Genomic DNA, 15,110 nt, shown 5'->3' with positions numbered 1-15,110 from the left:
CACAAAATCGAAAACACCCACAAACAGTGTTAACTAATGTCCAACTTCTTCTTTTCAAAAATAGTAATACTGTTTGCTAAAACCATTTGCTTAGTGCACAATTATCAACTCTGTTCTTCATTCCTCATATATAAGCCAGCTTTTAGTGCAGAAATCCCCCGTGACTAAGAAGCTGGTTCATATATGAGGAATGAAAAATAAAGTTGGTAACGTAAGTGTGCACTAAGCTAATGGCTTTAGCGAACAGTATTATTATTTTTGAAAAGAAGAAGTTGGACGTTATTAATCACCACTGTTTGCGGGTGTTCTTCATTTTGCGTGTACACTTCCGATGACGAAGAGTAGATCTGTTTGATCAACCTAGCTCTTTAGGTCTTTTTTTGGCTTGGAGCTCTTTGAGGCTTTTCCTTCCTTTTTTGATGTAAGTTTTGCTTTCTATTTTTTTTAGAGTGGAACATTTTTTGTTTGTTTTGTTTTTTATCTAATTCATAACCCACTGCTGTAACCACTGAGCTGCTCTTCACAATCCAAGCAGCAGGAGAAAATTTGAATCGTTAATTGTAAGTTTTATTCCATCACTAATAACTCCTCTTAACCTTAGGTACAGCAACAGCAACAACAGCAACAGCTGCAACAGCAACAGCTGCAACATCAGCATCAACAGCTGCAACAGCAACACCACCAGCAACATGTAATGAGAGGAAACCAGACCCAGCAAGCAACTCTGCCTGTGCAGACCCACACAAGCATTGCCATGCCACTCTACAGCACCTCTATGATGCTCTCCCAAACGCATCCCACTACAGTCTCTGCTCAGATGCCGACCGAGATTAATGACGGGCAACATTCTTCCAGTTACAGCCAAGAAGGGCAGTTAAGGTGTGTAACAAGAAGAGACCGATCGTGCCATTGATGAAGGTTTCACGCTTTCACATGGGGAGGGCTATTTTAAGATTGAATATGGAGCTTGTAGTCCCACAGGTACTTTGTACTCGCTGACCTGAAGCTTATTTTCGAAAGGAAACCGATTGGCAAATTCCTGTAAACGTTTATAGCCACTAAGGCTTTAATAAGCACAGATAGAACGTTTACTTGAGCTATGTATGTTTACAGATATCATACATCAGATATACTGACTCGTGAAGCAGGCATCTTGTTGCCGAAACACTGTTCCTCTCATTACATGTAGGCCAACCAAAACACCAATGTATTCCAGAAGGAGGTTGCAACGAATCAAGGTACATACCGACTCGACACGGAACACATTGGTGTTTTGGTTGGCCTACATCCCTTCCCTACTTCTTTGATTTCTTGGAACTTAATTACTCAGATGACATACTAAATAATCTGGATCAGTACCATTTAGGGGGGAAGTTGTCAATGTGGGCTACCATAAAAACTGTTATTTTACTGTTAACCCCTGTTATTAGTAATTAGGCCTCATTTCATAAAATGTGACCTGTGCCAGAATAGCATGAGTTAGTGGTAAAATAACACGTCTTAACAATAGCCCATGTTGATAACTACATTCACGAGTGTCAACTACCTGCCTATTTGGAACTGGGGTCTCCAGGGGTGCATTTTCAGCCATAGTCAGTGGAGCAACAAGCACAACAAGAAGTGTATGAAGGAGACACCGGCTTTCTCATTTCATACATAGGTCCTTCTGAGTTAACCCTGCATTATTTTAAGTATATAGATTTACCAGCAGTTGGTGATTGCTAATGCTATAGCACGAACCTCAGATACAGTTCAAAAGGCCTGCAAAAATTCGAAATAGAACCAAAGTCTTCAGAATTGATAAAGCTTGTCTGATTTGCTTAGGTTAAATGCGGTAGGGTTACTTGTAAGATTATCTCCATAAGGATCAATATTCAGGGACAGTGGCAACAACCATAGGAGTCCTTTACTAAGGTGCACTGAAAAATGGCCTGTGGTAGTGTAGACGCATGTTTTGGGCGCGCGCAGAATCATTTTTCGGCGCAACTGCAAAAAATGCCTTTTTAAAATTTTTGACGAAAATGGACATGCGGCAAAATGAAAATTGCCGTGCGACCATTTTGGGTCTGAGACCTTACTGCCAGCCATTGACCTAGTGGTAAAGTCTCAAGCGGTAACTGGGCAGTAATGGTCTACGCGCGTAAAATGGCCATTACGTGCGTCCGAAAAAAACAAATTATTTTCCTGACACGCACCAAAAATGAAATTATCGCAAGAGCCATGTGGTAGCTGGGTGATAACTCCATTTTGGCACATGTTGGGTGCGCATAGACACTTATGCAGCTTAGTAAAAGGACCCCATAATAATTTAAATGTCAGTGCCACTGTTCGTATAAGGAGTGTTATTGATTATATGTACTATGCAGTCACCACACTGTCACTGTCCCCTGGATTCTAAAAAGGGAACCCAAATTTAGGTGCAGATCCCAGATCAGTGCCCAAAATAATTAATTAATGGGCTCCAATTATTGGAGTTAACAACACTTAATTGGCACTAATTATGATTTGGGGGCCGATCTGGCTGTGTATATTCTGTAACAATGGGCACCTAAATTTGATCACACACAACGCAAGAGGAGGTGTGGCTGTGGGAGGGGCATAGGCGGATTGGGGCATTCGCAAAAGATGCACGCAGTGTTCCAGAATAGCGGTGATCTGCACCAGCATTTACACCAAGTTTCAGCTGGCGTGAGTCCTTGTGCCCAAAGTTGAGTGTGGAATTTGCAGCTCATCCAAGAACACCCTTTATGGAATAACATTGAACACTGATTTCTATAGCACCATTTATAGAACTTCCCCCTATACGTTTGGTTTCTGCCTGATATTTAGGAGGCCTAAGCTAAATATATTGCTTTTATCCATATGGTGACTGAATATTACCACTCTATTGATAATTTTGTGGCCTGCCTTCACCCGCCTTTTTACTATACAGATAGTAGCAGGCTATTCAGATTTGACCCTATACTATCCCCATAAGAGCTGAAAATCCATGATAGGGAAGTTATACTGCTTGTTTATCAATGTGTAGGTCTTTCTTAGATGGCTGGTAAAAAGCCCTGTAAATCTGCTCTGAACACAGTGGATTCTACGTCTGTCATGCCCTGAGGCTTTGTTATTCAGTTGGAAGAAGGAACGTCTTTTCACAGACCCTGCTGTGAGGGATGAATGGTTTGATTTTTTTTTTATCTCATTCCTTTACAGATTTGTTCCAGAACAGCCATTATTGACCCCTTCGTTACAGATGCAGCCAATAACCAGTAGCACAGTCATAGCTCCTCCACCACCCCCTGCGTACACGCCCTCCGTCATGCTCCCGCGCTCCACCTTCCCCTCCCAACAGACTCATCCCACAGTCCACCTGCAGTCTCAACAGCAGCAGCACCAGCTCTACCTCCAGGTAACATAGAAAGGGAGCACTTCATAGAGGCCTACAGCCAGGCAGTTCAGTGATCTGTCCAACTATTCGCACTGTTCTACCCATCAGTTCATGCATAAATGCAAAATTGAATGCATCTCTCGCTAGAAAAGCCACATGTGCAGTACTGCATTTTTAGTTTTTTTTTTACGAAATATAAGGGTAATTCTATAAAGTAGGTGATATTTACGCACCAGCTACATATACAACTGTTCAGAATACTAGCCTATATGCGTGTATGTGCCAGATATGCTCCTATATGTTCTTCTGTGAATATGTGTATATATTAAATAGTGTGTATTTTACAGGTACAGGGCTACGTTCTATGTGGAGGAGTGGCCTAGTGGTTAGGGTGGTGGACTTTGGTCCTGAGGAACTGAGTTCAAGTCCCACTTCAGGCACAGGCAGCTCCTTGTGACTCTGGGCAAGTCACTTAACCCTCCATTGCCCCATGTAAGCCGCATTGAGCCTGCCATGAGTGGGAAAGCGCAGGGTACAAATGTAACAAAATAAAATAGATACTATTGGAGATTCTACATGGAATGTTGCTACTATTGGACATTCTACATGGAATGTTGCTATTCCACTAGCAACATTCCATGTAGAAGGCTGCGCAGGCTTCTGTTTCTGTGAGTCTGACGTCCTGCACATACGTGCAGGACGTCAGACTCACAGAAGCAGAAGCCTGCGTGGCCACATTGTAGAATCTCAAATAGTAGCAACAGTGGAGGAGTGGCCTAGTGGTTAGGGTGGTGGACTTTGGTCCTGAGGAACTGATTCCCACTTCAGGCACAGGCAGCTCCTTGTGACTCTGGGCAAATCACTTAACCCTCCATTGCCCCATGTAAGCCGCATTGAGCCTGCCATGAGTGGGAAAGTGCGGAGTACAAATGTAACAAAATAAAAATATTATGCCTGAAAAATATGCACTGAAAAAAATATGCCTAAGCATATTCTATAAATTACAACTAAATTTAGGCGTACCTTATAGAATAAGCCTAAATTTCTGTGCAGAATATAGAATTCATGAAGCCCCTGTCCGCACAACTAAACTTAGTGGCAGGCAGTTACGCCATGTAAAACTTGGTGTAAATCCCTACGCTTAAATTAGGCACGGATTGGGTGTATTCTATAACAACGTGCATAGATTTAAGAAACACCAGTGACCCACCCGTTCCACACTCATGGCCAGACCCCCTTTTCAACTATGCAACTTAGAATTTACGCTCATCATGTTGCAGAATACACTTAGACAATTGTGCTTGTCAATTCTAATGTCAATTAGTGTCAATAATTGCTTGTTAAGTGGCAGTTAAATCGGTGTCGATGGGCTAGTTAGCTAATTAAGTTGCGTGCGCAAATCTGGGATATGACCAAATTTGAACGCACAACTTTAAGTCGCACTATATACTACTACTAATCATTTCTAAAGCTCTACTAGACGTACACAGCACTGTACACTGAACATGTAAGAGACAGTCCCTGATCGCCAGAGCTTACAATCTAAACAAGACTAATAAGGGATAAGGGAATTACTTAAGATTGAAATTATAAAACAGACACGGGTACTGAACAAGTGAATACGAGTTAGGAGTTAAAAGCAGCCTCAAAAAAGTGAGCTTTTAGCCTAGATTTGAAGATGGTCAGAGCTGGAGCTTGACATACTGAGGAAGGCTCTCCACAGAGTGGATGAACACAAAATCTCACGGGATACAAATATAGAAAAACAAAGTGGGAAGTGGACCAATGACTTCAGGACGCCGAGACTAAACTGATATAAAGTAGAATAAACTTTATTGTAGACTTGACACAGTAATGTGCTTCGGCCACAGGCCTGCCTCAGGAGTCTTGAGCAGTGTAAATGATTTTTTGAATCACTGTCTCGTCTTGGCTATTACCAAAAAAAATTTGTATCCAACGCTGGATGGTCTGAGCGTGCATACAATATCTGGCATCTCACGATGGTCTGAATATTAGTTCTTTCTACACAGTAATCCTCTATTGTCAAACTTTTTAGTAGATATATGTATTGATGAAAACCCCACACATATATCTACTAAAAGTTTTGACAATAGAGGATTACTGTGTAGAGAGAACTAACCTTCAGACCATTGTGAGATGCCAGACATTGTATGCACGCTCAGACCATCCAGCATTGGATACAAATTTTTTTTCGGTAACATTCAAGACGAGTCAGTGATTCAAAAAATTATTTACACTGCTCAAGACTCCTGAGGCAGGCCTAGGCCTGTGGCCAAAACACAGCACTGTGTCAAGTCTACAATAAAGTTTATTCTACTTTATATCACTTTAGTCTTGGCGTCCTGAAGTCATTGGTCCGCTTGACATACTGATTCAGGAAGTTTATTCCAGGTGTATGGTATAGCAAGATAAAAGAAACGGAGTCTGGAGTTGGCAGTGGAGGAGAAGGGTACAAATAAGAGAGATTTACCTGATGAACAGAGTTCCCAGGGAGGAGTGTAGGGAGAGATAAGAGTGGAGAGGTGCTGAGGAGCTGCAGAGTGAAGGCACTTGTAAGTCAATAAGAGGAGTTTGAATTGTATATGGAAACAGATAGGGAGCCAATGAAGTGACTTGAGAAGGCTAATATGAGCATAGTGACACTGGTGGCATATAAATTGTGCAGCATATTTTTGAACAGATTGACGGGGAGAGAGATATCTCAGTGGGAGATCTGTGAGAAGCAAGTTGCAGTAGTCTAAGCAAGAGGTGATAAGCGTGTGGATAAGGGTTTTGGTAATGTACTCAGAAAGGAAGGGACAAATTTTGGTGATATTCTAGAGAAAGAAACGACAGGTTTTAAGTCTATTGGTATGTGCAGAGAAAGAGAGAGAGGAGGGACAGTGTACAGACAGAGAGTCTGGGAAGCTCGTGGGTGAGACGCACATTTACACACGTGACTTATAGAATTACAACATTATGTGCGTATCACAAGAACTACTTTCACCAGATAAATGCTGAAGCTTAAGCACATATGTGTATATATTAAATTACGCTAGTATTCCACAACGGAAAGTATATATAAATGCACAGCTTCAGAATTACACAAATATGGCAGGTTTGTTTCCTGTTGGAATAGTTGATAAAACTAGCTGGTGGTTTACGATCAAAGAATAAGGCATATTTTTAGAGTATCACAAATGAACCCAGCATTACACTTTATTTAAAACATTTATCATCCACTCATCTTCACAGTTCTAAACTAAATATATCACTGATCCTTTCTGAATATTGTCACTATACAGATAATTTTCTGGCCCACCCTCTCTCCACCCTTTTATTTACATTTCTGTACAACGCGTAGATATTATTTTAAAACTTTATTTACCCTCTCTTTGGGGAAACCCCATTCAAGGTAGTATATATGAAATTAGAAAACACAAAGTCACATCTTAACAATCAGAAGGAAACATGAAAACACTTCAAGCCCTTTTTAAATAGTAGTAAAGACACCTACATATATGAATGGATAGAAATATAAATTCCAGGCTGTCTGAGCAGAGAGATTATCTTGCTGTATGGTTGAAGGGTAGGGCACACAACCTAAAGGGATAACAAACTTCAAAATCTGATGAATAATAAAGCTACTATAGATCCATTCTTCCTGTATATAATATATTAAATAATTGGAACCTCAAATTTCCTGATAGGGGAATTTACAATACATTTTCTACCACACTGGGAATCAATTCCTATCATTGGTTCCTTAGAGCAGTGTTTCCCAAATCCAGTCCTGGAGTAACCCTTGCCAGTCTGGTTTTCAGGATATCCACAATGAATATGCATGAAATTAATTTGCATACACTGCCTCCATTATATGCAAATCTCTTTCATGCGTATTCATTTTGAATATCCTGAAAACCTGACTGGCAAGGGGGTACTCCAGGACCGGACTTGGGAAACACTGCCTTAGAGGAAAAAAAAAAAAAGAACCAGTGCAAAAAAACTGCTATTGGAGAAAAACTGGTTTCAAAAAACCCTCTCCACTTCTAAACAAGATATAATTAATGCGTATGCTTTATTTTACTCTATAAGGGGTTTTTAAGTTTTTATAGTCTTTTATAGTTTTTGTTGTCAGTTGATATTTTGTTATTTTTCACACACTATTCAACAAATCTGGACAACTTAAAGTCAAGAAATAACGTGAAAACAGACAAAGGTTATAAACTTTAGTGTAATCACCTTCTTCTCTGGTCAATCGTACCTTGCTGTGCTTGAAGTCAGGGCCTTCAGCAACTTAGTCCAGAGAATTATCAAGAAGTGTAATAATAGGCAGGACCCAACAAACTGAGAATGAACCATTCAGATTAGTACCGTTGTCTCATACTTAACGTTTAATCCCGGGACCAGGTACTCCAGTTAAATGTGAGAATTTCATTTATCTATTCTGAAGCGTAGGGAAAAGAGATGACATACTGCAATTTTTTTAAAAAATGCACGTTTCTTTGTGCAGATGCCAGCAGCAGAATCTATCCAGAGAGGGCAAACGCCTCGACTTTTCCAGCAGCCTCATATACCACCACAGAATACCATGAACTATTTCCTCCATCCGCAGCAGCAAAATCAGAGCAGCAGTTTACCCCCTGACCTGCCACAAATGCAGCTGCCATGATGCCAAAGAAGAAATAATCTTGAACATGAATGTAAAAGTTACTGCAGGAGGGAAAGGAAGCCAGACTCTGCAGGGAGCCCGAGCCTCAGTGCCCAGAGGAGAATTCGTCAAAGATCAAGATGCCCAGCACTTTGGCCCACAATGGTTAAAGCGACATTGTTGGATACGGTTCAGCAGTAACACTGGATGCAGTAGTCTGGAAGCTGGAGAACTATGAGTGCACAGAGTTTTATACAAAAGGTTTATGGTAAAGAACAGGTGTAAGATGAGAGAGATTTATTGATTTTGGAACCTTCTCTCTCCAAAAACTAATGTATGTAAAAAGAGCTGACCAGAGACTTGTATTCTGGACATACACAGCGGTATGTCACAAGCAGCATAGTGTTGGTTTCAAGCCATACATACAGACAATCATTTTAAAGCCATCTGCGATGGGTAAAATTGTTTTACCCATGGAAATGGGCTTTTAGAAAACCACTCACTCTATACACAGGTTAAACAATATGTGCATAGGTCCATTCCGAATGCAGTCTCACCCACAGCAAGGGGGAGCCATTCCTAGGGTTGAGGTGAAGTTTGGAAATATGCATGTACTTTTGGATTTTCAAAAGTATACATGCATTTTTTTTTCTGGGGGAAATCTACTGGCACAATTGTGTGCAGGCTATTTTTCCCTAGATGGCTTTCAAAGTGGAAGCATACATCTTTCATTCAGGGTAAACAGGAGCCATGGACTTAAAATTATCCCCCACCATGCTAGTATCCTTTGGAACTGGAATACGGATGTCTTTGTATCAATGTGTTAATAAGCAGAAAAGTATAAACCACTCAGATGAAAAATCGGTCTCCTTCATAGGCTGAAGAACAGTTTTAAATTTTTTCACTGAAATTCACTGTGAATTGACAATCTACCTTTGAATCACTAAAGTTTTAACAGTCAGCTGGATTCAGGATAACAGTGGTCATATGGTTATGTTGTCGTAATCCTGTCTGTTGTTTAGTTGTAGGGGATCATCTGTTTATCTTTTTTTGTGTACGTTGGGCCCCTAATTTTGTTTCAGTTGATCAGATTATGCTGCTAATTAATGTAACACCACTCTGGCCTCACTTTATATCAAAAATTGGAAGAAATAATGACTTGTTTACACTTCTATTTTTATTGAGGAGGTTTTTGAGAACTCTATCCCCACCTCCCCGCCCCCATATTCATCCCATGGCAGTCAACATTTTTTTTGTTGGGGGAGGTTAACGCTGGCCGCCGAGAATTCTTTATCGCTAGATATTCTGCGTTGGGCAGTATCCATAGACCTGTGCTGAATATTTGAGTGTAAAGTGACTGCTGGTGCCTATATTTAAACCAGTGTCCAGATAAAGTTAGCACAGCCTTTACCCAGGAAGTTATTTGAGTACCAGTCTGAAAATTGCTGGTACCCGACTGTGCCCCTGGACCTCCCTGGCAGTTTCTGGATGAGTCCCAAAAAAACAACAAGGCAGCCAATCCGCAAACTCCAATGTGGAAAGCAAACCGAGCAGATCAGTGGTAGATATGAACAAATCTTTATTGTAGAGTTTCAACCTTATACAGTGCCCGACACGGGCCATGTTTCACCCAAAGGGGCTGCGTCAGGGGCCATGTTGTGATCTCATCATCAGAAAACTATATAGTGTATTTACTAATTTCCACCATACAAGGTCAATGCCCAAATGAATAAAGCACCATAGTAGATTTAAAAAAACAGTACAATCTCTACTCAAAAGTCAAAGGCGTTCTCCAGGAGATAGCAGCGTGCTCTCACACACACCTCAGTATCACTGAGCATTGAGCTTGTATGATGGAAATTAGTTAATACGCCATTTAGTTTTCTGGTGGTGACGATCACAACATAGCCCCTGAAGCAGCCCCTTTGGGCAAAAAACACGGCCTGTGTCGGGTAGTGTATAAGGCTTAAACTCTACATTAAAGATTTGTTTGTATCTACCACTGATCTGCTCTATTTGTTTTCCACTCTCTGGATGAGTGCCAGCAGCTGCTTTACTTTCAGATATTGAGCACTGGTATCTTGGTACAGCCGAGTATAAAGAACCCACACCTGCCAGCATTTTAGAAAACTATCTGGATCGTGCTGGAAGGCATTATCTGGATAATGCCACTGGAAATTACCAGTCAGCCCTGGTGAGCAGTGTTAATCCGGGTAGGAGCTGGTGCTATCCAGACAAGTTCCGTGGAATATTGACCCTTGTGTTTGTGCTTTTACCCAGTCCTTAAAAGTCACATTTCTTCTGTAGATTCGTCAAATGAGATGTCTGAGCTAAGCACCCTACCAGGAGTAGTGATACACATGAAACAGAAAGGAACAGGAGTCAAACCCCTCCAAGACATCCAGCGATATGGATTTCATTGTTCTTCTCCCCCACCCATTGCTATCCACTGTGGACACAAGGGATGATATTATAGGACCATAGAGTTAGCAATAAATTGTTATTTTTGTAAATTGTCATTCTTTTAATTGTTGCACATGTAAACTGTTTTGGTTGTACCATAGAAAAGTGGTATATCAAATCCATGACCCTTTTACCCTTTTTTATTGTATATTTATAAACTATATATTTATTCTTCAGTGGGTATATAATCAGGTGTCCCTACTGTTTGTATTTTTCCAAAGGAAATGTCTTATTTAATTTCTAGGTGTTCAGAAAATGTGTTCGATATTGGAAAAATAAGATTCCAGACTTAGAAGATATTTTATATGGCTATTACAATCTTGTTAAGACAAGGGATCTGTCTTTCCTTGTAGAGAACAGAACATGTTCATCTTACGTCTCATTCACAACGCAATAACAGGTATAAAAGGGCTTTTCTGAGTGTGCCCCAGCTTGGGGGCAAAGCATTCCATCCTATCTCATCAAGTTAATCTAATTTAGCGTCCTATCAGAGCGTAGCATGTGGCCTGCTGTAGGTTCTGTTCTTTCACCAGTGTATGTAATGCATGTTGCTAGTTGGAAAGGTTTGACTCCAGGCACCAAAGGGTTAACTGTCTGTTATTACTTTTGATTAGGTCTAAGATGCACAGGTTTTCCAATGAGTTGTACATAAGTGACCTGGGATGGATGGCTTTATTGTGAAGGGTGTGGAAATGAGTTAATTGTTTTATACTTTTCCAAATATACCATGTAGAAAAACAAAACATAATTGCCTTATCGCTGAAGCCAGTACACAGATGACATGTTTAGTAGCAGATGTTTCTTTCCTCCTCTGGAAAATCTTAATGGTAATGTTGAGATGGAAATGTTGAAAGAAACCTCAGCCGGTGGCTGCATATTTGAAATGTGTACGTCCAGCAGATTCCGTGCTTTGCAAGGTGGTATCTATGTAATAGAGAAAATTTTTCTGAGTCCCTCTTTTTAAATGGCACTGCCAGACAGTGGCGTAGCAAGGGGGGGGGGCAGGAGGGGCGGTCCGCCCTGGGTGGCAGCTCGGGGGGTGCTCCCTGCCAGCTCCCCCCCCCTCGGCGCATCGACACCCCCCCCAGTGCCCACCCTCCTCCGTCCAACCAGCTCCCTACCATTAAAAAAATATCGGAATCCGATGCGAGGCGCAGCGCCTCGCGCCTGCACGTAAAAGAAATGTGCACGTCTCATCAGGCCTTCTCTCCCTCTGTCTGTCTCGCCCTTGCGTAAATAGGAAGTTGTGTCAGCGGAGGGCGGGACAAACAGAGCAAGGGAAGGCCCGATGAGGGTGCATATTTCTTTTACGTGCAGGCGCGAGGTGCTGTGCCTCGTTTCGGATTCCGATATTTTTTTAAAGGTAGGGAGCTGGTTGGACGGAAGAGGGTGGGCACTGGGTCGGGGGGGGGGGGTTGTCGATGCGCTGAGGGGGTATGTCATCACCCGGGGGGGTGCAATGGCGAACTGCCCCGCCCTGGGTGGCAGCCCCCCTCGCTACGCCACTGCTGCCAGAACACTGCCAGCAGTTGACAGTGAGCATCAGAAAATACTAATTCATTTAATGAGTTGGTCAAAATTAGCAGCAGTCACTGCCTAGATTAAGCGGGGTAATGACATTTGTCTATTTCTAGAACTTTCAGTACAATTAATTACAAGCGTTACTGGAGGTTGGCCACCTTCTTAAAAAAAAAAACAACAAGTGAATCCTATTTGAATTGAGATTTCTAAAATTTCCCTATTGAGGAGGTCCCACAATGCTTGGAAACTGGAGTTGAAAAATCCGGTTCTGACATACTCATTTCTGACCTGACCTTTGACATCCAGAATGTGCCTTGGCCTTCGGCTCAAGACTCAGGGTTTTGTCAATTTACACAGTAAGCTCAGTATTCTAGAAACCATTTACAGGCCCTATTAAGCAGCAATTATGACAGCAGATGGTGGCTACCACACAGCCCTCATGAATCCAATTTTCTCTTTATAATAGTGAACCTTACTGATTGCAGGAGAGAAGTTTTTTTTGTTTCACTGACAAAAGCACCAGTAAGATAGTGAGAATTACTTTCCTGAAGATTTGTAAATCTTCCGTAACAGTCTGGTCAAGTTCAGTGCATACTTCTTTTAGAGTTTAATTATTCAAGCTGTATACCTTGGCCATTTAAAAAAAGTTACTTGGATATTCTAGAAACAAACATGCACATTCTTTTTGGTGGGTTATTTGTGTTTTAGTATAAACTAGGTAGTAAGGGAACTCTAAAACTCTTTCTTTGACAATAATAAATTACAATTGTTGATAATTAGGGAAATATTCTAGACCAAGAGTACCTATAATACGAATAATAAATTACAATAATCCAGTGAAAACAAAAGTCTTTGAAAAGCACACTACAGTATGCAGCTTCCACAGGGAAGACTTGTGGGGGGGGGTCTTTTACTACGGAGCACTAGATTTTTTTTTTTTTTAGCTCACGCTAAAAATCAGCTGGTTCACCTTAGTAAACGATTGCTTTAGTTCCGGACTGTAATTCAAATGTCCCAAAAGTGTTTGTGGCCAGATCCTGCACCGGCTTGGTGCTTTTTGTAACATTCATAGTATGACTGCATTGCTTGTTGCTTTGCTAAACAAATAATCCTTCATTATCACCTTAACAGGCCAGTCAAACGGCCACTGTGGTATAGAAGTGCCAGGTTTGGCTGTAGGGGAGAGGCTGCATGCACTGCTGTCACAGGATACAAACAGAGTCAATTGTTCCAAGGACATCAACTCCCATGCTGCAGGCATGCAAACAGGCCTAGATTTCAGGATGTCCACAATGAAATAGTCATCAGATTTATCTGCATGGATTGGGTCTACCAACTACAAAAATCTGGCCAATTTTGATTACTTTGAAAATCTGACCTGTTTGTAGTTCTCAATGAGCAAACTTGAGAATCCCTGACTTAACACTGACTGGGACAGAAAGAATCCATTACAGCAAAGCAAAGAACATTATAATGGCCACAGCAATTACTACCATAAAACAAGTTTTACTTGCACTAATAATTAGAGTACAGGCAAACTCAACATCTGATATTATTTCCTGTTTAGGGCAAAGCAATGAAGTGAGGCATGCCTTGCCTCTCAAATATTCATCCAGATATAAATACATAATTACAAAATGAAGGAGAAATACGTAGGTTTGTTAAGTCACTTATACAAGAATATAATGAAGAAGTGACCTGTGCTAACGTAGACTTCAAAACTGTTTGCACAAGAGCATTGCACTTTGATTCTGTATGTTAGACAATCATTGAGAAATGTAATGTTAGTGTGTATTTATTCAGATTTGGATTTAGATCATGCCTTTCTCAGTAGTTCAAGGTGAGTTACATTTGGGTACAGTAGGTATTGTCTTTTTTCCAGAGGGCTTACAATATGAGTTTATAGTTGAGGTAATGGAGAGTTAAGTGACTTCCCTAAAACCATAAGGAACAGCAATGGGATTTGAACTAGGCTGCCATGGTTCTCAGCCCTTTGCTCTAACCATTCGTTTAATGTTGATTTATTTCTATTTATTTTTCTATGTTGTATTGCTGTTTTGAATTGTGTAGATTGTAATACATTTGTTTGGACTATTAGGCTGGAGCTTCCATCCAAAGGGGCCAAGGCTCAAGGTTCACTGTCATATTAATTTTCCCATCGAATCCTAAGATCTTGTATGTTGTTCGCTGGCCATTGCTCCAGCATAGTTCTCAGACAGATGATTAGTTTGGTTCTTGAAACCAGGATATGTTTATTATGATAAATAGCCAAATTGCATCACTCTGATTTTTAAAAAAGCTAAGAGACTCGCTATGGGGTTTTTTTTTTTAAGCATAAAAGGTTAAAAAGAAAATTCTAGACTCCTTAAGTAGAGGAAGCTTTAACAAACCCTTGCACTTTCAGCATATTTGTATATGTAAAATCTGACTGGTTGCAGAACACAAATGTATATAGTGTAAGATAGTGCTGTAAAAACCTAGAAAGGAATATTAGTTTATTTTATATGATGTCCAGTATTGCTTTGTTTATAAATGTTGCTATTGTACATTTTGTAATGAATAAAGTATCTCATTTTATGAAGAAAGGCAATTAGATTGTTTTTTTAACTCAGCCACGGATGCAATCTATTGCATCCTTACAAGCTTTAACAGACTCTGCATAGTATTTTGCCAGAAAATAAAAGAATAATTTGAAAAGCATTTATAATGCATGTTCTTGGTCTGAAATGTATTGAGTGTATTTAGAATAGTGTTTAATACTGCTATTTCAACAATGCATCGCGATCACTGCAAATTTCTTTGACAGGAGCAAAACACTAGCAGTAGTCATTTTAAAGGTCTGCCTACACCCATTGTATATCTCTCTATATAAAAGGCAACACCAACGTTCTATGAAGCCTCCAGCCGGAAGTGTGAAGGGGGCGAGATATCCGGTTTCCCTATGAGTGTCTGCCCCGCCCTCTCTGTAACACAGTCAGTGAAGGAAAACAGCAGAGCACGAAATCAAATCGCTGGCTCTGTAACACTGAAGGACTCAGAGGGGGGAGGGGAGAGAGGCCAGAGGGCACGGACACACACACTCCCACATGCACACAGAAG

At 40.8% G+C, this 15,110-nt stretch overlaps 1 protein-coding gene across 1 annotated transcript in view; it reads left to right on the top strand.

Moving 5' to 3' along the window:
• The window catches only part of PASD1 (PAS domain containing repressor 1), a 95,270-nt gene extending 83,804 nt beyond the window's left edge, over nucleotides 1-11,466 (top strand). Inside the window, 3 exon segments of the mRNA XM_030209849.1 lie at nucleotides 602-879; nucleotides 3,202-3,397; nucleotides 7,890-11,466. Of these exon segments, the coding sequence (XP_030065709.1) occupies nucleotides 602-879; nucleotides 3,202-3,397; nucleotides 7,890-8,048 (633 nt within the window). The 3' untranslated portion in view covers nucleotides 8,049-11,466.
• Nucleotides 11,467-15,110: the final 3,644 nt, after the last annotated feature.

The sequence above is a fragment of the Microcaecilia unicolor genome, chromosome 7 (genome assembly GCF_901765095.1).
Source record: "Microcaecilia unicolor chromosome 7, aMicUni1.1, whole genome shotgun sequence".
Lineage (NCBI taxonomy): Eukaryota > Metazoa > Chordata > Amphibia > Gymnophiona > Siphonopidae > Microcaecilia > Microcaecilia unicolor.
Note: the sequence above shows the minus strand (reverse complement) of the source record. Positions and strands in the feature narration are given on the sequence as shown.